The 22,184-nt window shown below is 43.1% G+C and overlaps 1 protein-coding gene across 2 annotated transcripts in view; it reads right to left on the bottom strand.

Annotated features, from left to right (window-relative positions):
* Positions 1 to 22,184, bottom strand: part of trip13 (thyroid hormone receptor interactor 13) — a 65,099-nt gene that overhangs the window by 40,736 nt on the left and 2,179 nt on the right. For both annotated transcript variants that reach the window (XM_070880494.1, XM_070880493.1), the window contains exons 2-6: positions 16,646 to 16,743; positions 12,236 to 12,401; positions 10,077 to 10,206; positions 8,734 to 8,789; positions 1,295 to 1,385 (exon numbers count right to left, since the gene is read on the bottom strand). In XM_070880494.1, coding sequence (XP_070736595.1) covers positions 1,295 to 1,385; positions 8,734 to 8,789; positions 10,077 to 10,206; positions 12,236 to 12,401; positions 16,646 to 16,734 — 532 coding nt within the window. In that variant the 5' untranslated portion in view covers positions 16,735 to 16,743. The remainder of the gene's footprint in view (positions 1 to 1,294; positions 1,386 to 8,733; positions 8,790 to 10,076; positions 10,207 to 12,235; positions 12,402 to 16,645; positions 16,744 to 22,184) is intronic.

The following is a 22,184-nucleotide window of genomic DNA, read 5'->3' as shown; positions in this document are numbered from 1 at the left end:
CTGACCCTTCAATAAACAGGTTCATGATGATTGATCTCCTAACATGACGACAGAAGGTGCCCGTGTGGAGCCATGACGATTCCAAATTTGGGCAGGACACACAACAGCTTACATTTATATCGCACATTTAATGTAGTAAAACATCCCAAGACACTTAAGAGCGCTATCAATAAAAACATTTCTGACACCGAGCCACAGAAGGAGATATCTGGATAGATACTTGGTCAAAGAGATAGGTATTGTGGAGCATCTTAAATGAGAGGAGACAGATAGAGAAACGGAGAGGTTTAGAAAGGGAATTCCAGAGCTTAGGGCCAAGGCAGCTGAAAGCACGGCCACCAATGGTGGAGCAATTAAAATCAGGAATGCGCAAGAGGCCAGAATTGGAGGAGCGCAGAGATCTCGAAGGCTTGTAGGGCTGGAGGAGCGAGGCCATGGAGAGATTTGAAAACAAAGTTCAGGATGTTAAAATTGAGGCATTGTTGGACATGGAGCTAGTGTAGGTTAAAAAGTACAGGGGTGACGGGTGAACAAGACTTGAAGCGAGTCAAGATATGTGCGGCAGAGTTATGGATAAGCACAGGTTTATGAAGGGTGGAAGATGGGATGCCGGCCAGGGGAGCATGGAATAGTCAAGTCTAGAGGTAACAAAGGTATGGATGAGGGTTTCAGCAGCAGATGAGCTGAGGCAGGGTCGGAGTCGGGCAATGTTACAGAGGTGCTAGTAAGCAGTCTTGGTGATGGAGCAAATGTGATCGGAAGCTCATCTCGGGGTCAAACACAACACCAAGGTTGCAAACGGTCTGGCTCAGCTTCAATCACTTGTCAGGGATAGAAACAGTGGCCAGGTAACGGAGTTTGTGGCAGAGACCAAAGACAATAGCTTCAGTCTTCCCAAGATTTAGTTGGAGGAAATTTCTGCTCAGACAATATTGGATGTCAGACAAGCAGTGTAACAAATCAGACACCATGAAAGGGGTCCAGAAAGGTGGTGGTGAGATAGAGCAGAATATCCCCAGCAAACATGTGGAACCTGATGTTGTGTTTTTGAATTATATCGCTGAGGGGTAGCATGTAGATGAGAAATAGAAGGGTGCCAAGGATAGGTCTTCCTTATTGGGTAATGAGATCTGGAGGGATTAGAGTCCTCTAACAGCGAATACCTTGACATGCAGAGCTGGTCCCTAGATACATAGCAGGTACCAATATTGAGAGATAAAACAAGACAAATGGACTGGAACAGCGCAAGATCATAAAATGTATTGGTATTGATTGCAAAAGAGCCAAGACTGACCGTGGAGTAGCACCACTCGATTCCAGGTAATCAGATTGCTATCAACATCTCTGTCCGAAAACAGCAAGGTGGTTGAGACGTAGTCAAGTAACTGCAAGAAATAAAGAAATAAAGTTAAAAGGTTATCACCTACAGGAATATCAAAATTACATTTATTGTAAATAGATCAACAAAAGTGTAGAAATTCAATAGGATTTAATATAGAAATACATGGAGATAGCAGATCCTCAAAAACAATGCTTTGCTGTATTTAATTATACATGCGCTGCTGCACACCACATATTTATATTAACTATTAAGGATCTGCTTGTTCATATACCTTGAAAGTTCTGCTGCCTGTATCCTATCCTACACCAAGTCACCCTCGCACATCACTCCTATGCTTGCTGACCTACATTGGCTCCGGTTTCCCCGCCCCCCCCCGCCATTTCAAGTTTAAAACTGTTGTTCTCATCTCCATATCTCGAATTTCCTCCAGCCCTACAAATCCACCCCCTGAATTCTCCACTTGTTTGACTCCAGCAGTTTGCATAGGTTTGTCTGGTATTCCCTACCTAGAACTCTCCTATGTCTCCCTTTAAGATCCTCCCTAAAACCCACTGTTGGCCGCAATGTTCGTTCTAATTTTTATTTTAGGTGTATGGTCCCTTTAAATTTGCACGGTATCATTTCCAGCGTTACAGCTGGTGAGCGGCCAGCGTGGGATCTCCCGATCGCTGCACGGCCACGTGGCTTAAGGGATTACGAGCAGTTAAGGGCCAAATTAAAAAGGAGAACCACAAAGGTAATAATCTCTGGATTACTACCTGAGCCACGAGCAAATATGCATAGGGCAAATAAGATTAGAGAGTTAAACACGTGGCTTAAAGACTGGTGTGGGAGAACTGGGTTTTGGTTTGTGGGGGCCCCAATTTTGGCATCAATTTTTTTTGGAGCAAGTTGTTTTTTCTGGCCTAAGTTAAAAAATGCCATTTTCCCCAAAAAATTTGCTCCAGAGTAAGTCAGTTAGGTATGATTTTTTTTAGTTCCTTTTTTTGCAAAAAGGGGGCGTTCCCAGACACACATGCCAGTTTTGGCCAGCTAAAACTTACTCCAAACCGACTTAGGTCAGCTCTGAAAAACATTGCGGGCGGTTAAGCATTTGGCGCAGGTTAGTACATTTAAAGCACCAAGACTTACAAAGCACTAAACAAACCACAGAAAGTAATAAGCAATCAATAACAAATAAAGAATAGAAGTCCGACCTTTATGCCAGAATCAAGTTTTTTTAAACAAAGGATCCCTCCCCTCCAAATCCTCCTCCTCCCCCTCCCCCTCCCCCCCCCCACAAGCACAACCATCAATAAATAAAAAGTAACACTGAAGTCCTACCTCGGCCTGGGAAGTCAGAGGGCCGGCCGGCCAGTGTGAGGCCACTCGGCCTGGGATAGGGTGCGCCGAAGATTCAGGGCGTCCCTTTGGCCGAGGATAGGGGGCCAAAGGACACAGCCCACAGGACACGCTGGGAGGGCAGGAGCATGCGCGCAGCTGCCAGCAGTACTTTCTGCGCTGGTCTGTTGCTCCGCCCCCCCACTTCACTAGCTGCGCCACGCTGGGGCACCGGAGACTTGGCAGAATGGGCCCCTTTTTTTCGGCACCGCTTCCAGCGCGCAAAGTCGCCGCATTTAAGGTAAGTGCATCGAAAAAGGGGTTGGGGAAAATTGGGCCCTGGGACACTGGCACTAGTACTGGGGTTAGAGGAAGCTGTTCCGTTGGGATGGGCTCCACTTAGACCGTGCTGGGACTAGGGTCCTGGTGAATCAAATAACTAGGGCTGTAGAGAGCTTGAAACTAATTAGTTGGATGGGGGGGGGGGGGGGGGGGAGGAAAGAGAGGATTCGGGTGAGCGAAAATTTTAAAAGTCGAAGAATAAGGAGAAAGCAATAGAGCAGCGGGGGAAATGAAAACCCGAGCATGCCAGGAAGGGACAGAATGTATAAACATAAAGGTGAATCAGAAAGTGGGGTCAAAGCAGGAAAATAATGGTTAAAAGAAACAAATTTAAAAACTCTTTATCTGAATGCACGTAACATTTATAACAAAACAGATAAGTTGCCGGCACAAATAGATACAAATGGGTATGATTTGATAGCCATTAGAGATGTGGTTGTAAGGTTACCAGGACTGGGAACTAACTATTCAGGCGTTTTGACAATTCGGAAGGACATAGAAACATAGAAACATAGAAAATAGGTGCAGGAGCAGGCCATTCAGCCCTTCTAGCCTGCACCGCCATTCAATGAGTTCATGGCTGAACATGAAACTTCAGTACCCCCTTCCTGCTTTCTCGCCATACCCCTTGATCCCCCGAGTAGTAAGGACTTCATCTAACTCCTTTTTGAATATATTTATTGAATTGGCCTCAACTACTTTCTGTGGTAGAGAATTCCACAGGTTCACCACTCTCTGGGTGAAGAAGTTTCTCCTCATCTCGGTCCTAAATGGCTTACCCCTTATCCTCAGACTGTGACCCCTGGTTCTGGACTTCCCCAACATTGGGAACATTCTTCTTGCATCTAACCTGTCTAAACCCGTCAGAATTTTAAACGTTTCTATGAGGTCCCCTCTCATTCTTCTGAACTCCAGTGAATACAAGCCCAGTTGATCCAGTCTTTCTTGATAGGTCAGTCCCACCATCCCGGGAATCAGTCTGGTGAATCTTCGCTGCACTCCCTCAATAGCAAGAATGTCCTTCCTCAAGTTAAGAGACCAAAACTGTACACAATACTCCAGGTGTGGCCTCACCAAGGCCCTGTACAACTGTAGCAACACCTCCCTGCCCCTGTACTCAAATCCCCTCGCTATGAAGGCCAACATGCCATTTGCTTTCTTAACCGCCTGCTGTACCTGCATGCCAACCTTCAATGACTGATGTACCATGACATCCAGGTCTCGTTGCACCTTCCCTTTTCCTAATCTGTCACCATTCAGATAATAGTCTGTCTCTCTGTTTTTAACCACCAAAGTGGATAACCTCACATTTATCCACATTATACTTCATCTGCCATTCATTTGCCCACTCACCTAACCTATCCAAGTCACTCTGCAGCCTCATAGCATCCTCCTCGCAGCTCACACTGCCACCCAACTTAGTGTCATCCGCAAATTTGGAGATACTACATTTAATCCCCTCGTCTAAATCATTAATGTATAATGTAAACAGCTAGGGCCCCAGCACAGAACCTTGCGGTACCCCACTAGTCACTGCCTGCCATTCTGAAAAGTACCCATTTACTCCTACTCTTTGCTTCCTGTCCGACAACCAGTTCTCAATCCACAACAGCTCACTACCCCCAATCCCATGTGCTTTAACTTTGCACATTAATCTCTTGTGTGGGACCTTGTCGAAAGCCTTCTGAAAGTCCAAATATACCACATCAACTGGTTCTCCTTTGTCCACTTTACTAAAAACATCCTCAAAAAATTCCAGAAGATTTGTCAAGCATGATTTCCCTTTCACAAATCCATGCTGACTTGGACCTATCATGTCACCATTTTCTAAATGCGCTGCTATGACATCCTTAATAATTGATTCCATCATTTTACCCAATACTGAGGTCAGGCTGACCGGTCTATAATTCCCTGTTTTCTCTCTCCCTCCTTTTTTAAAAAAGTGGGGTTACATTGGCTACCCTCCACTCGATAGGAACTGATCCAGAGTCAATGGAATGTTGCATCCGCTATTTCCAAGGCCACCTCCTTAAGTACTCTGGGATGCAGTCCATCAGGACAGATAGAAAGGAAAAGGAGGTGGTGTAGCACTGTTATTTTATGAAGGATGAGATCAGTGCGTTAGTGAGAAACGACATTGGCTCAGAAGATCAAGATGTTGAATCAGTTTGGGTGGAGATAAGGAATAATAAGGGGAAAAAGTCACTGGTGGGCATAGTCTATAGGCCCCCTAACAGTAGCTACATTGTTGGACAGAATTTCAATCAAGAAATAATGGAGGCTTGTAAAAAAGAAACGTTAATAATCATGGGCGATTTTAACCTTCATATTGATTGGACGAAGCAAATTGGCCAGGGTAGCCTTCAGGAAAAGTTCATAGAGTGTATCCGGGATAGTTTCCTTGAACAGTATATTGCGGAACGAACCAGGGAGCAGGCTATTTTAGATCGGTACTGTGTAATAAGACAGGATTAATAAATGATCTCCTAGTAAAGGATCCTCTAGGAATGAGTGACCATAACATGATTGAATTTCAAATTCAGTTGGAGGGTGAGAAAGTTGGATCTCAAACCAGTGTCCAAAGCTTAAATATGAAGGCAGAGTTGGCTAAAGTGGACTGGAAAAATAGGTTAAAGTATGGGATGGTTTATGAGCAGTGGCAGACATTTATGGAGATATTTCATAACTTGCAACAAAAATATATCCCAACGAGAAGGAAAGACTAAGAGAAGGGATAACAATCCGTGACTAACTGAGGAATTAAGGGATGGTGTCAAATTGAAAACAAGGGCATACAATGTGGCCAAGACTAGTGGGAGGCCAGAGGATTGAGAAACTTTTAAAAGCCAGCAAAGAATTACTAAAATAATTATTTGGGAGGCGGGGCGGGGGGGGAAAGAGATAGATTATGAAAGTAAACTAGCACAAAATATAAAAGCAGATAGTAAGAGTTTCTACAGGTACATAAAAAGGAAAAGTAGCTAAAGTAAATGTTGGTCCCTTAGAGGATGAGACAGGGGAATTAATAATGGAGAACAGGGAAATGGCAGAGACATTGAACAAATATTTTCTATCAGTCGTCACGGTAGAAGACACTAAAAATATTTCAATGGTAGATAATCAAGGGGCTATAGGGAGGGAGGAACTTAATACAATCACCATCACTAAAGAAGTAGTACTCAGTAAAATAATGGGACTAAAGGCCGACAAGTCCCCTGGACTTGATAGATTACATCCTAGGATCTTAAAATAAGTGGCTGCAGAGATAGTGGATGCATTGGTTGTAATCTACCAAAATTCCCTGGATTCTGGGGAGGTCCCAGTGGATTGGAAAACCGCAAACGTAACGCCCCTATTTAAAAAAGGAGGCAGACAAAAAGCAGAAAACTATAGACCAGTTAGCCTAACATCTGTCATTGGGAAAATGCTGGAGTCCATTATTAAGGAAGCAGTATAGGGACATTTGGAAAAGCATAATTGAGTCAAGCAGAGTCAGCATGATTTTATGAAAGGGAATTCATGTTTGACAAATTTGCTGGAGTTCTTTGTGGATGTAACGAGCAGGGTTGATAAGGGGGAAACTAGTGGATGTGGTGTATTTGGATTTCCTGAAGAGTTTGATAAAAGGTTACTGCTCAAGATAAAAGTTCACGGGGTTGGGGGTAATATATTAGCATGGATAGTGATTGGCTAACTAACAGAAAACAGAGAGTCGAGATAAATGGGTCATTTTCAGGTTGGCAAACAGTAACTAGTGGGGTGCCGCAGGGATCGGAGTTGGGTCCTCAACTATTTACAATCTATATTAATGACTTGGATAAGGGACAGAGTGTAATGTAGCCAAGTTTGCTGATGATACAAAGATGGGTGGGAAAGCAAATTGAGGAGGTCACAAACAATCTGCAAAGGGATATAGATAGGCTAATTGAGTGGGCAAAAATTTGGCAGATGGAGTATAATGTGGGAAAATGTGAGGTTATCCACTTTGGCAGCAAAAATAGAAAAGCAAATTATAATTTAAATGAAGAAAAATGGCACAAAGTTCTGCAGTACAGAGGGACCCGGGGATCCTTGTGCATTAAACTCAAAGTTAGTACAGGTATGCAGGTACAGCAAGTAATCAGGAAGGCAAATGGAATGTTGGCCTTTATTGCAAAGGGGCAGAGAGTATAAAAGCAGTGAAGTCCTGCTACAACTGTACAGGGTATTGGTGAGGCTACACCTCGAATACTGCGTACAGTTTTGGTCTCCGTATTTAAGGAAGGATATACTTGCATTGGAGGCTGTTCAGAGAAGATTCACTCGGTTGATTCCAGAGATGAAGGGGTTGACTTATAAAGATAGGTTGAGCCTATACTCATTGGAGTTCAGAAGAATGAGAGGTGATCTTATCGACACAGATGAGATAATGAGGGGGCTCAACAAGGTGGATGCAGAGAGGATATTTCCACTCATAGGGGAAAACTAAAACTCGGGGACATAGTCTCAGAATAAGGGGACCGCCCATTTAAAACTGAGATGAGGAGGAATTTCTTCTCTGTGGGTTGTAAATCTATGGAATTCTCTGCCCCAAAGAGCTGTGGAGGCTGGATTATTGAATATATTTAAGGCGGAGATAGACAAATTTTTAAGCGATAAGGGAATAAAGGGTTATGGGGCGTGGACAGGGAAGTGGAGCCGAGTCCATGATCAGATCAGCCATGATCTTATTAAACGGCAGAGCAGGCTCGAGGGGCCAAATGGCCTACTCCTGCTCCTATTTTTTATGCTCTTAAGGGGAATGTTTGTTGGCCGCCCTCTTAAACCTCTCCTCCTTTGGCTCGAAGTGCCTTGGGCTGGTTTTAGAAACATAGAAAGTAGGTGCAGGAGTAGGCCATTCGGCCCTTTGAGCCTGCACCATCATTCAATGTGATCATGGCTGATCATGCAACTTCAGTACCCCATTCCTGCTTTCTCTCCATACCCCTTGATCCCTTTAGCTGTAAGGGCCACATCTAACTCCCTTTTGAATATATCTAACGAACTGGCCTCAACAACTTTATGTGGTAGAGAATTCCACAGGTTCACAATTCGCTGAGTGAAGAAGTTTAATGTTTTCTACATTAAAGGCACTCAGCGAAAGTTTTTGTATAGCATTTGGGATGACCGCACCCCTTATTTATCTGGAATTTGGGATAAATCAAATTTCTATTTGTCAGCAACCAATTTTCAATCTGAGGGTATATACTTCTGTACGAGTAAATCCTTAAACTACCAATAACTGGCTGCTTATTACATAAAAAGGGGGAAGAGAATACAAAAAAGGAAAATTCTGACATTAATTCCCCTCAATGCATTTGACAGTGTGCATTCTAAATACAGTTCCTTCTGCAATTTGGATACTGCTACAGAAACTTTTATTTATTGAAAACAGAGTTGACACCACTACTTGAGAAACTGAATATTCTGTGCGGGAGCATTCTGTGATGACACTGAAGAATCAAATACATTTTTAAAGAAGCTGTGGTACATTGATACAGATATGAAGAGCCGATTTAGAAAAAGATAATCAGGAGACAGGTTCATGTTAAATTATTAAACTATTTTCAGTTATGTCAACATATCACGATTGGTTAAATATTCAACACAAATGTAGTGTAGACCGAAAGCAAAAATCAATTAGCCATAAGCACTTCAAGCACTTTTTCCATCATAGCCAGGCTATTATTGCATCTTTTGAAGGCACTTACTTGTGATTTAACCTCGCTATCATAGATCAAGCTCTCCCAGAGACCATGGAATTCACCTACAAAGATGGGATTAAAAACTATACTTAAAGGATGTAAAGTGTATTATATTTCAAGTATGAGAATTTTAGCTCAAGAGCCGAAGACATGCATTTCTTTTTCTACAAGAATTCCCATATTTAGTAGAAAATTCAGTCGACACATTCTTAGGACAATAAATAGCCAACCCACCATTCTACTGGCTATGATTTTTATTTCAAACTATACAAATTAACATTGACCATGCATATTATCCAATATATGCCTGCTAACAACAAGACCGGTCAACATAATATTGTATCATTAGATGCTAAAATGGTTTGAAAATTCAGTATTCTGTGTTATCCAACCATAAAGAGGATCATACTGTGGACATTTTGTCAAATAGATTGTGAATGTTTTTTGATGGTTGCAAAACAGCCTTTAACCCAAAGAGCACTAAAGGAGAATTTGAACACATATTGAAGTGCTTATTCCACAGATTCTATGAATGAAGAAATGTTCTAATTCTGTCAGTGCTGCAACTATCAGATGATTGTCATACTTGCTCCGGGAATGTGGACAATTTTTGCCCATCCCAGTTGCCCTGACAAATTGGGGGTAGTGTAGTGACTTTTTAAAAATATATAGAATTGAGTGGCATGCCTGGGACATTTCAAAGTTTTAAAAAGTATATACAGGGCCTACAGTTATAAATTGAGATACTATTAAGTTCTAGAATCATACAGCACAAAAGGAGGTTATTCTACCCATTGTGCCTGTGCCGGCTCTTTGGTAGAGCTATCCAATTAGTCCCACTTCCCTACTCTTTCCCTATTGCCCTGCAAATTTTTCCTCTTCCAAGTATATATCCAATTCCCTTTTGAAAGTTACTGTTGAATCTGCTTCCACCACCCTTTCGGGCAGTGCATTCCACAACCTTCTGACTCAGATGCGAGAGTGCTACCACTGAGCCAAGCTGACACAGATGACATTATAACATCTGATGAAAGGTCATCGACTGAAATGTTAACTCCATTTCTCTCTCCACGGATGTTGCCTGACCTGCTGAATGTTTCCAGCATTGTCTGTTTTTATTTCAGATTTCTAGAGTAAGTTCTAATTTCTAAGTTCAACGTAGAAACAACAGATCCATTACAAAACATGGTGGGCTGCTTTACTATTTACTGGGAATTGCTCAGCCTGGATCTCTTTAACGCAAACAAAAGGAGTTGCTACCTGCTGGGATTTTCCCAGTCAGCTGGGGCACCCAGTTAGCCAGTTTCACAGTACAGGAGCAGATTGCAATAGGGTTGTGTGGTACATACCGGCAGGTAGGAGCCAGTTGTTTGATGCTGACATATTCTCTTCTTCCCCCTCCAAAATCTCAGAGGATGGACCTTCCTCATTCAGACGAAATATATAAATTGAAAGATTGGATTGTGTCAGGTCAATAGGCTGTGAGAGAGAATGGAGAGGTATTAAGAGTGGAATAATGAAAATCTTTTCTTTTTTAAATAATACCCATACCAAATTGGTGTCATCCATTTTTTCCACACCGAGTTAACCGTTCATACATATACAGAAGACCTCTAGAAGCAAGATTCCATTTTCAACACTGTCCATTAATTCACGTGTTATCCTTTTGATACATCTACAGAACATGGATCAGTTTCCATAAGTCTGTGCAAAATATTCTTTATAAAGTACATTTTAAATTAGTTTACCATTGATGTCCATTCAGAAATGTAAGTAGTTATTTATTTTATCAAATGGTAAAATATAAACATTTTAAAGTTAAAATACTGTTACGACACCAACATTTAAAAAAATTTAGTAGAGTGCTGAATTTTGTCATATAGCTCAACATCACGTGACAGAAACAGGAGTGACTTTATGTGATACGACTAGACCAGGTTAAGGTAAATCAAATCACAGGAAGAGAAAACTTTAATAAAAAATAATGCATTTAATGTTTGCATACATGCAGCACACTGTCAATATTACATATAAAATTGAAGCGGTAGGACATGTTTGTGGCAATTTATTTACGACACAATCAATCGAAGTTTTCAACCAACTCACCAGGGGAGATGCTTGTCGGCTTGTAGTGCATACTAACACATTAAACCCTCTCTAGTTCTTTAAAACACATATTTCAAACACGAAAACATAATAGCCACAAAATTCTTGGCGGGCCACTGTACTGTCATGACTTCGGTGGGACGAGATTTCCACTCGCCACTCCGTTCTGGCACAGACCCTATCGCAAATCCCATGACATTAGGCACCCTTTATGGGCTTCCTGGGCCTTTGTTGAGCAGAGGTGGGGTTCATTGGTCAAGCACATCAGAACAGCAAGTTATAGCTGAAGAGTTGAATCCTTTGTCAAAAAATGCAGCAAATGTCTTTCTTTCCAGTTTCCTGCCAGCAATCAATCACATTAGAAAATGGCACTGTAACAAACCCTCTCCCAATTTATGTCTGTGCTACGAGTATGCATCATGCAGGCACACTTTACACAAGAACATAAATAGAAGCAGGAGTAGTCCATACAGCCCCATCGAGCCTGCTCTGCCATTCAATAAGATCATGGCTGATCTGATCTTGGTCTCAACTCCACTTTCCTGCCTGTTCCCCATAACCCTTGGTTCCCCTATAGTTCAAGAGTCTGTCTACGTTGGTGTCCACAGAGATGGAACTGGTACGAATTCTGGTGGTGCTTGATCCTGCCACTACCACCTCTCGCAACAACATGACTTGTGCCACATACACAAAAGATATATATGGGTAAAAGCATTTTATTCAGTATCTACAATCTGCCCCGTTTACAGACCCCAGTTATACCGCCAGCTGCATTTTGCACTGAACTCAGCTATAAAGCAGTTCACACTCGTGAAGCACACAGGTGTCTTCGACTCTAGGGGACTACCTCAACGTTGGAAGATTGTGGACAGGAGCGAACGCATTCTCTTGATGCCAAAAGGATTTGAAAGTTAAGTTTATAAAATTGAGGACTTTTTAAAAGCAGTTTTTCACCAAGGTGTAATTATACTGTACAAGCTCCGAGCAACGTGGTACCACCTACTCAAGTCGTCTCAGATCACTTGCAAGTCAATTATACTCCCATTTTACACAGATATGCTTAGCGTCCAAAATCACACTGCACTGATGCAAAAGTTGCAAAATAACTGCTTGCTAACCTGGCTGCTTTAGTACAGCAATTCACATAGTTGTACTGGCAGGTGTCAACAAGCAGTGAATCATCTCAAATGGATAATAATGCATGCAATAGAAAAAGAGAAAATGACAAACGAGTTGTAGTGCAAGCTTATTTTTTTTATATGCTTGGCTGGGAAGTAAAGAGAAGCACTTCTGTCACGTTAAGTGACTCATCTCAGATCACAATTCCAAAATATCATTTTATTGAATTCTTACAAAAGTTCCTGCCTAATAATTTTAATCTTTTCCCCCCTCGATCTTTTACCTGTCTCTCCTTAATTGTAAGATCCGTGTCTACGATGCACACAGAGTTTACATTCCTCGCCAGAAATTCGTCATCAAATTCCATCCAGACATAATCTCCGAACACCACTCTGTGTCTGCTTAGCAGCTGCAGCACACTCTGCCTCACATCTTCTTGCTTCACAGTACTATAAACAGAGAACTAAATCATGTAAAATGGCTGTTGCAAATGTGTCGATTTACTTGCTGCATTTTTAATTAAACAGCAGTGTCATTTTATTTAGAAATTTCTGGCTTATTTCATTTTTAATTTATTGCTAGGGACTTGCTAATTGTGTTTGCAACTTCATAGACCGAAATGTATTTTCTACTTTCTGTAGTGTTAATCCCATCTAATTTTACACTTGCATAATACGTGTGTATTTGGAATGTAGTATATTTACTTGTACATTTTAATGTAACTAGTCTTCAGCTGAAGAATAAGTGGAGCAGGGCCTGCACACATAATTCAGCCCCCATTTCAAAGTTATACATTCTTATTTTAATATTTCAATTATAAATTTCTATGTCCACATTTATCATGTAAACTGTCTAGTTAAACGTAGCGTGTTGTAATTAGCCTTCTGCCAGTGGTTAGCACTGCAGTGCTTTCACTGGAACGAGGGCGTAACTACAGCGCAACAGGTTAGCATAGGCCTTTTCCATTGTGTGACGCAGGAATTTATAAATGGAAAAAATTGACAGCAAGTGCACGCAGACATAAGATTTTTAATATATTGATGTTTCTTAATTGAAAATTTCAATTTTAAAAGAAATGAGAGATTAAAATCTTGTTTCAAAAAAGTTCAGGAGTTATTTTGGAGCTTTACGTGATCAAAGAACTTATTTTGATGCTCTGCTTGAATCATTATATTACAATACATTGAAATACAAGGCAGGGATAGCAAACATGGGAAAAGACGACAAAACCTACTGTCTTACCAGAAACAAGAATTTAGTGTAGTGAACCATTAAAACTGTTATAATTCTTTAGAAAATGTTCATATAAAGGGCAATTAACCCATTACAGACTTTGCCAATGAATGTATATTTAGATACATTGTGCTTTAGTATTTGCTAAATGTTTTGTTTATATTATTTCATTCTAAATCATTAGATTTTCACCTGCAAAACTCTCTGGTATGTTTAACACCCACCAATTGGAAGAGTTTTGGTAGTTTAGCATAGGACTATATTTAATCCTGCAAGCACACTACTGCAAGCAGTTATTGTTAATTCTCAGGGTACGTTCGTCTATTAAGGGCAGATTATTGGAACGGAACACCAGATCATAGAAAACAATTTGATCTAAATCTGAAGCTGCAGTACTAGTCAATAGCCATTCAACTGAACTTCTGATCTCAAAATTGGAATTTACACTTTATACTACACAAAGGGTAGAATTTGTGATAGGCAGGTGGTGGAGGCTAGAACCCAATCGTCAACATTTTGCATCACATCAAGACAACAGGAACTTGCACTTGTATAGCGTCTTTAATGTAGCAAAGGTCCCAAGGCACTTCACAGGAGTGTAACCGGACAAAAAATGACACCAAGCTAAAGAAGGAGACATTAAGAGGTAGACTTTAAAGACAGTCTTAAAAAAAAAAAAGAGGTGGAAAGGTTTAGCTAAAGAGTTCAACAGTTTAGGGAGGGCACAGACAACTGAAGGTGTGGTTGCAAACAATGGGATGACGGAAGTGGGAAATGCCTAAGAAGCCAGGGTCGTAGGAACACAAAGTTCTTGGAAGGTTGTAGGGCTGGAGGAGGTTGCAGAGATAGGGAGGGGCCAGGCCTTGGAGGAAATTGAACACGAGGATCAGAATTTTAAAATGGAGGCGTTTGGGGACCAGGAGCCAATGTAGGTCAGCGAGTAAAGGAGTGATGAGTGAATAGGACTTGGAGCAAGTTCGAATTTGGGCAGAAGAGATTTGGATGAGCTTAAGTTTATGGAGGGTGCAAGCTGAGCGACCAGCCAGGAGAGCATTAGAATAGTTAAGTCTGGAAGAAACAAAAGCATGGATAAGGGTTTCAGCAGTAGATGGGTTGAGGCAGGGGGAGCGACTGATGATGTTCCAGAAGTTGAAGTAGGCGATCTTGGTGATGGAGCGGTTATAGGGTTAGATGCTCAGCTCAGGGCCAAATAGGATGTTGAGGTTGTGAACAGTCTGGTTCAGCCTGAGACAGTGGCCAGGGAGGGGGTGGAATTGGTGGCTTGGGAACGGAGTTTGTGATGGGGACTGAAGACAATGGCTTCAGTTTTACCAATATTTAATTGGAGGAAATTGTATCTTTTCCAGGACTGGATGTCAGACAAGCAGCCTGACAACAGAGACAGCGGAGCGGTCAAGAGAGGTGGTGGTGAGATAGAGCTGGGCGCTGTCAGCTTACACGTGGAACCTGATAGTGTTTTTGGATAAAGTCACTGAGGGCAGCACATAGATGAGAAATAGGAGCGGACCAAGGATAGGTCCTTTGGGAACGCCAGAAGGAATGTGGATTGGGCCAAAGCAAGAAAATTTACACACGATATTGATGAAGCTAAACTGCCTGTATTTAGGTGAAGGCAGTGGGAAAAGAAGCCATTGCAGGAGATTCTCTGGCTAAGACTGGATAGGAAAGAGTGAAACCAGGCAAAAGGAGTCCAACTTAGCTGGACAGCAGAGGACAGCTGTTGGTGGAGGATAGTGTGATCAACCGTGTCAAAGGCTGCAGGCAGATCGACAATTCAGGATTTGGCAGAAAACACTGGTAACAAGAAAGCAGGCTGGCTCATTGTAGTAGAAATCAAAGCTATGCCAGCTGTTTCCTGGCTTTGGTTTTTGATTGATCCAATTTTAATTACTATTTCCCAGTCTCCAACTTTCATTTTCTGCTTCTTGTTCATTTTTTCCCCCAAAGAAAAATCTCCATTTTCACATATTTCCTCCCTGTAAATCCCCCTATTACATTCCTTACCAACTCATGGATCAGATCAGCAACCTGATCCCAGACATTCATCAAATCATACAGCATAGGAGCCTGCCATTTGGCCCATCTATTCTGTGCCAGTTCTTTGAAAGAGCTAGCCAATTAGTCGACTCCCTGCTTTTTCCCCCCCATAGCCCTGGAATTGTTTTCCTTTTCAAGGATACAGCCAATTCCCTTTATGAAAGTTACAATTGAATCATCTCCCACCAGTCTTTCAGGTAGTGCATTCCAGACCATAACAACTCGCTGCGTAAAAAAAATCATCTTTTTCCTCCCTGGATTTTTTGCCAATATTAAATCTGTATCCTCTGGTTACCAACCCGCCTGCCTGTGGAAGCAGTTTCTTCCTATCTACTCTATCAAAACCACTCAATTAAATTGAATTCAAAAACAAGGAAGTCATGCTAAACCGTTACAAATCTCTGGTTAGGCCTCAACTGGAGTATCACGTACAATTCTGGCACAACATTTAAGAATGTTGAGGCCTTGGAGAGGTTTATCAGGATGACACCAGGGATGAAGGACTTGAGTTATGTGGAGAGATTGGAAAAGCTGGAATGGTTCTCCTTAGAGCAGAGAAAGTTAAGGGGAGATTTAACAGAGGTATTGAAAATTATGAGGATTTTGATTAAGCAAGTAAGGAGAAACCATTTCCTCTGGCATGTGGGTCAGTAACCAGAGGCTATAGATTTAAAATAACTGGCAAAAGAACTGAAGGGGAAATTAGGAGAATTTGTTCACAGATGGGTATTTAAGATCTGGAATGCAGTACCTGAAAGGGAGGTGGAATCAGATTTAATATGAACTTTCAAAAGGCAATTGGGCATGTACTTGAATAGGATTAATTTGCAGGGTTATGGGGGAAAAGTTGGGGTGTGGGACTAAAAATTGGAAAGCTCTTTCAAAGAGGTAGCACAGGCATAACAGGCCAAATAGCCTCCTCCTGTGCTGTATGATTCTTCTGTTAAACTTCTACTCAATTAATAGAGGGGCTAAATTTTGCATTCATTTTGCCTTGTACTGTGACGTGGCTGAGACCTGGAGAACTGAAGGCACAAACCATTGCATTGAGCATTAGTGTGTCTCACCTAACACCATTATCCTTGCCTTTTGTCTTTTGCTTAAATCTGTTTTTTCCTTTTTGTTTTCCTACATTATAACAGTGACTGCACTTCAAAAGTACTTCATTGGCTGTAAACGCTTGGGACATCCGGTGGTCATGAAAGGCGCTATATAAATGCAAGTCTTTTTTCATTTTGTTCCTTTACTGTGGCATGAGAATGATCAGAGGAACAGATGGATCATATCAACATGAAACTAAAAATTAAATGGGTCCATTGAATAGGATCAGCAGTCATTTTCAAGTAGCTCCTGACTCAAAACTACTTCAACGAGTTCTACTGCACGAAACAAAATGACTTACCTGTTCTGTTTTACACAGACTTCCACGTGTATTTGCATGGATTCAAAAGATGGTAAAGCTTGCTTTAATTCTCCAGCTGCTGCATCCATTTATAGTTACTGAATCAGAAGTTTAAAAAAATGGATAATCAAATCAACTGACGTGCAGTTAGGACAGAAGCAAATTTGTACATTTATTTTCAGCGGCATCAATAATGGACCAAGCATTCAGGAAGATACTTGTGTCCCAACTATACACACATGCAAAATTAATTTACATCATTTTATAGTATCATTTGCAAGAAGGCTGTACAATTACATAAAATAAAAACAATTATGGATGTCCCCTTCACAAGTTCCAGTCACTCTGTACAATGTATAGAGTGTCCAAGTATTTTAGACTTTGTAAGCTGCTTAGATACATAGCAGGAAGTCTCAAGTCACTTCAATTTAAATCAATCAATGTTTCCATTCATTTGTGTATATATCACATTATCACAGAACGATCATGTCAGGCGTTCGACACCACGTTGGACCCCCTTCACAATGAAACTCAACTCCCAGAGTTCGAGGAGATCTCTCCCAGTGCTACAGACCCTTCGAGTCAACCAGAGAGAGAGACATCCCACGTTGAAAGCTCACAACAATGATGTAGATGCAGGGAAAAGAAAACTACATCGACACTGGGGAAAAACCGAACCAGTTCTCGAAAAACTACAAAAGGTGCCCCAGATGACAAAATCACCATTCTAACGGATATGACTGAAGCTCGCTCTGCACTCCGGACATACACTGAACTGTGGTCTGTGCTCAAGGACCTCTACACTCAAGATAAATTGGGAACATTCAAGGAAGATGCCCAACAAACTAAACCAACCTTCCTAGAAAAGTGCAACCGCGCGAAACGCACCATCGCCCACTCGGCAAAGTGGCTCCGCATCTTGGCCCTAGAATCATGTTCAAGCACCAGATAGTCAGGACACTCGACAAGGAGCTTAAGATCATCATTCTCAGTTCTGAGTGCCCGGGTCAAAGCTCGAGCCGATGCTGCTGTTGCAGCAGAGAGCGCAGCCTTTAAGGTCATAGCGAAACAAACAGCCGAGTTGAAAGTTCAACAGACAGCTGAAGAAGCGGCATGGGTAGCTGAACAGGCAGCTGAATAACGGGCAAGGACAACTGCAGAAGCCACAGCAGGGCAAAAGCGGAAGCTGAACAACTAGCGAAACGAGCTACGCCGAGGCAGACCTCAAAATACTTTGCGCTAGACAAACCATCGCCGTAGAGAGAGCAAGGTTAGATGTGATACTGCAAGCCGAGCAAGAGGAACAGACGGTTTGGCCCCGAACCTCACCAGAGCAGACCTCAAACGACCATGCCTTGCAATTCCAAGACCTCGTGGTCACGTCAGTTAGGTCTGCCCCAGTAAACCGGCTTTGGGCAGCAGCCCCGATCTTTCGGCCATCCGTAACAGAACAGCTGCCCCACCACCCATCGGCACGGCAGCCACGAATGGCTCAAGCTCTTCTCCTCCCGAGATGGCAACCAACAAGGACGATCCATTCCTCAACCTGATGAGAGAAATTTCCGACAGTCTTGCTCGTCAGCGCCAGCCTGTACACGAGCCTGATGTTTATGATGGGGACCACATCGGAAAGAACGCGAGGAGATTCGGCAACAAGATAAAAATCACACCATTCATCCTTCAAAAACTTGACAGCTTTCCTAGGCTCAAGGCAGACGAAAGCCACCAACTTCTAGAATTCGCAGATTTGTGCATGACGTTGCAACACAGATGGATGACTTGCCCGATTTGAGGGTGCTTAATTATCCCCACTATCTTCACCCAATGCTCGACAAATTTCCTACCAACATATATAACGCATGCAGGAAGCGAGCATAAGACTGACTATAACAGTTATCCTCCTTTCGCCGTGCGGGTTAGGTTCCTGAAAGACAAAGCCAGACTGCACAACGACCTCCACCTTTACCCAGTAAGCCAGGTTCATCACGCAACCTCAGAGAGCACAGGAAGAAACAGAAGTCCCAGCTCTTCCCTTCGCGTTGTAGCAACATGTGCATCTACGAAGTCGGCGCCCACACTGCTTGCTTCAGAGATATGCCTCTACCATGACAGCGAGGCCATCGTGTCGGATTGCATCACTTTCAGCCGATCGCCCATTCAAGAACAAAGAGAATACTGCAAAGCCAACGGCCTGTGTTTCAGGTGTGGCAACCACCACAGAATGCAAGACTGCCAGACCAAGGTGCATTGCAAGGAATGCCAAGGCACAGAGCATGCCTCCTTCATGCAAGTGATGGCAAGACAGAATGGTGGGGAGACTCACAGTGGGGAGACTCACAGTGGGGAGACCCACAATGAGAAGCCAATAGACAATCAACAGGTTAGAGAGGCCAATGCTAAAGTACAACAGATACCTGGCTTGCCCTTCTGCACGATCTTGTTCTAAGATCATTCTATGGCAAATTTCTCTCAGGGATCATCCCTCGAAACGTATCCTTGGCTACGCGGTGCTGGATGACCAATCTAATGCCTGTTTTAGAGACCCTGAAATCTTCGATGCTTTAGACCTCCCAGGTCCAGCTTTGCCGTATGAGCTTGCCACCTGTGGAGTCAGAATCACAGCAGAAGGAAGACAAGCAAGCGGTCTGATTGTACAAACAGCAGATGGGAAGACAGAACAGCTGCCTACCATCACAGGGAATGTCCACATCCCCGGAGACTGAAGCGAGATTTCACGCCCCGATTTCTGCAAGAAGTTACCCCACCTCAGGTCAGTGGCAAAAAGGATATGAGCCGAGATGAAAACATCATCCGCCTTATTGGAAGAAACTGCTCTGAGCCCCTCAAGATCAGGGAGTCTCGCAATGGGCCGCGAAGAATGTCGTGGGCGCAACATAACGACCTAGGCTAGACAGTCTCCAGACAGGTTTGCCCAAGTAGTGCCAATGAGAAAGTCCATGCCTCCGTCAACCATACCATCCTTCAGCCACAATCAAATAATCCGAAGGCCATGTCCATCCAAAACCAACACTTCGTCAAGATAGTGACAGAAGGTGCTCACCCCAATTTGGAAGGAAACTTGTGGAGTTTCCCCTCAACAACTCACTCCTGCTATGCTCTTGAATCTGAAAACTCAACCCCTCCAGGCACCAGCCGGCAACTTCACGCAACCAGATCTGTATGGACGACATCGGCGAAGGGCCCAATGTCTAGCAGATCGATTCCGGACCGATGACAGGAAGAGTACTGCAAGGCGGACGTCACGGTCTGCAGCAATGGCACGCGTCGCAAATACCCGAGACCGATCTCGTACTCAGACGACGCCCACCTCGAAGCCTTCCCACAAACTGGGGGAGCTGAACTCTAACTACAATAATCAGGCTAACGAGTAAAAATGCAATGTTTGTTATTTTTTTAAGACGGGGAGTGTGATGATCTGAGATGCTTCTTGACAGTTGGAGACAAGTATTGTGACTTACCATTTCCCGCCACTGGTTGGTGTTTTTTCCAATTACACACAGAGCCAGACAGACAGCCAGACGAAAACCACATGGAGCCATTTCCATTTTGTTATGAAAAAATTTAGACCTTGTTAGTTATAAATTAGACCATGGTTTGTGTGACCCTCTAGAACCAGTTATATAAGTAATCTCTCCTTATCCAATTGTTCTAAAATTATATTTTATCTTTGATGTACAGTAAGAAAAGTAATTTCTCTTTATTGCTGCTTTATGCGATTGTTCTTTTGTTGTACGATAAGAATTCTAGAGTCTGTCTTTGTTTCTGTTTGCAGTTCACACTACATTTATTCAAGGATTTGGATTCTGAAGCTCTGATCTTTAGCCACATTTCTTGGTGCAGTGCTGAAGCTAGCTGGAGAATCAGTTATCGCTCGCCGTATGCTACACTCTGACAGAACCAGTACTACACCGACTAACATAGACCAGTCAAGCATATTATTAGATTAATTTGCAATTGTGAGGATGCATCTCCCAAACAAATCTTTACAATGGTTTTATGGAGGCAGGGGAAAGAATAGTGTGTGTGTGTGTGTGTGTGTGTGTGTGTGTGTGTGTGTGTGGGGGGGGGGGGGGGGGGGGGGGAACAAAGAAAGCACTTGACAGCCAATTAATTACTTTTGAAGTGACATCACTGTAGGACACCCAGCAGCCAATTTGCACACAGCAAGGTCCTGCAAACAGTAATATGATAATGTGCAGATAATGGGCCAGATGTTGCTGTCAGCATGATGGCGTACTCTCCATGTCCTTTGAAATGGACAGCAAGTTCAGGATTTCCGCGCATGTGCTAGGACCCGAACTTGCAATCTTTCAAGTTCCACTTGACAGATGATTTGCACCGACATTGAAATCCTAATTGCTAGCGCAGAGATGGGCTAATTGCCCAGTAATTACATATGAAAATTTTACAGCGTATGGGGCTACCTCCTGACAAATCTAACTAATATATATATAATTTAAAAGGTGTACGAGGCCCACAGAATTTTGTCCAAGTAAAGAACTGTCTTCCAATAGATTTTTGAAGAAAGCATTCTCAGATTTTTAAAAATATTTTTGCTGGGAGGAAAAAAATGAAAACAGATGTACAAAATGCATTCCCAAATTTAAGTTAGAGACAAAACACTTAAGTGCCAGAACTAACGATCTCTAATAATAGAGTATTAACGAGAGACTTTCTGTTTACTGACTGGAGTACCGGCCCACGTGATCCCAGGTACTCGTACGCACACAGTGCGCTCTGGGATCCGTGGATCACCATACTGCCCTCTACTCCGCAGCGTCTGACATCTACTTCTCGGAAGAGGGTTCCCGGAAGGTAAGTGCATATTCGGTTCTGATGCCAGCGGCGCAATCCTTAATTATGCCGCCGACCTCAAAATCCAGAACAATGTTTTAGTGATGAATATTGGCCAAGACATTAGAGAGAACTTCCACATCTTTTACGCCATGTGAGGGTCAGACGGGGCCTCAGTTTAACATCTAATTTAAAAGACGACACCTCTGACAGGGCAGTTCCACACTGGAGTGTCAGCCTGAATTTTATGCTCAAGTCTCTGGAGTGGGACTTGTACCCACGACCTTCTGCTGACTCAGATGTGAAAGTGCTCCACCAACCCATGGCTGACACTTCAGCTTCTCCCTCCTCTGCCCCTGCACAACAACCCCCCTCCCTGTACACAACCCCCCCTCCTCCTCTCCCTCCCTGTACACCTCCCCCCCTTCCTCCTCATCCTCTCCCCCTGTACACAACCCCTCCTCCTCGTCCTCTCCCCTGTACACCCCCCCCTCCTCCCTCGTTCCCTGTATACCTCCCCCCCTTCCTCCTCATCCTCCTCTCCCCATGTACACCCCCCCCCTCCCTCCCACTTCACCCCCCCTCCCCCTCCCTCCCTCTTCACCCCCCTCCTCCTCCCTCCCTCTTCACTCCCCCTCCTCCTCCCTCCCTCTTCACTCCCCTCCTCCTCCCTCCCTCTTCACCCCCCCTCCTCCTCCCTCCCTCTTCACCCTCCTCCTCCCCC

This window comes from Pristiophorus japonicus, chromosome 5 (assembly GCF_044704955.1).
Source record: "Pristiophorus japonicus isolate sPriJap1 chromosome 5, sPriJap1.hap1, whole genome shotgun sequence".
NCBI classification, from domain to species: domain Eukaryota; kingdom Metazoa; phylum Chordata; class Chondrichthyes; family Pristiophoridae; genus Pristiophorus; species Pristiophorus japonicus.
This window is presented reverse-complemented; position numbering and strand designations above follow the sequence as displayed.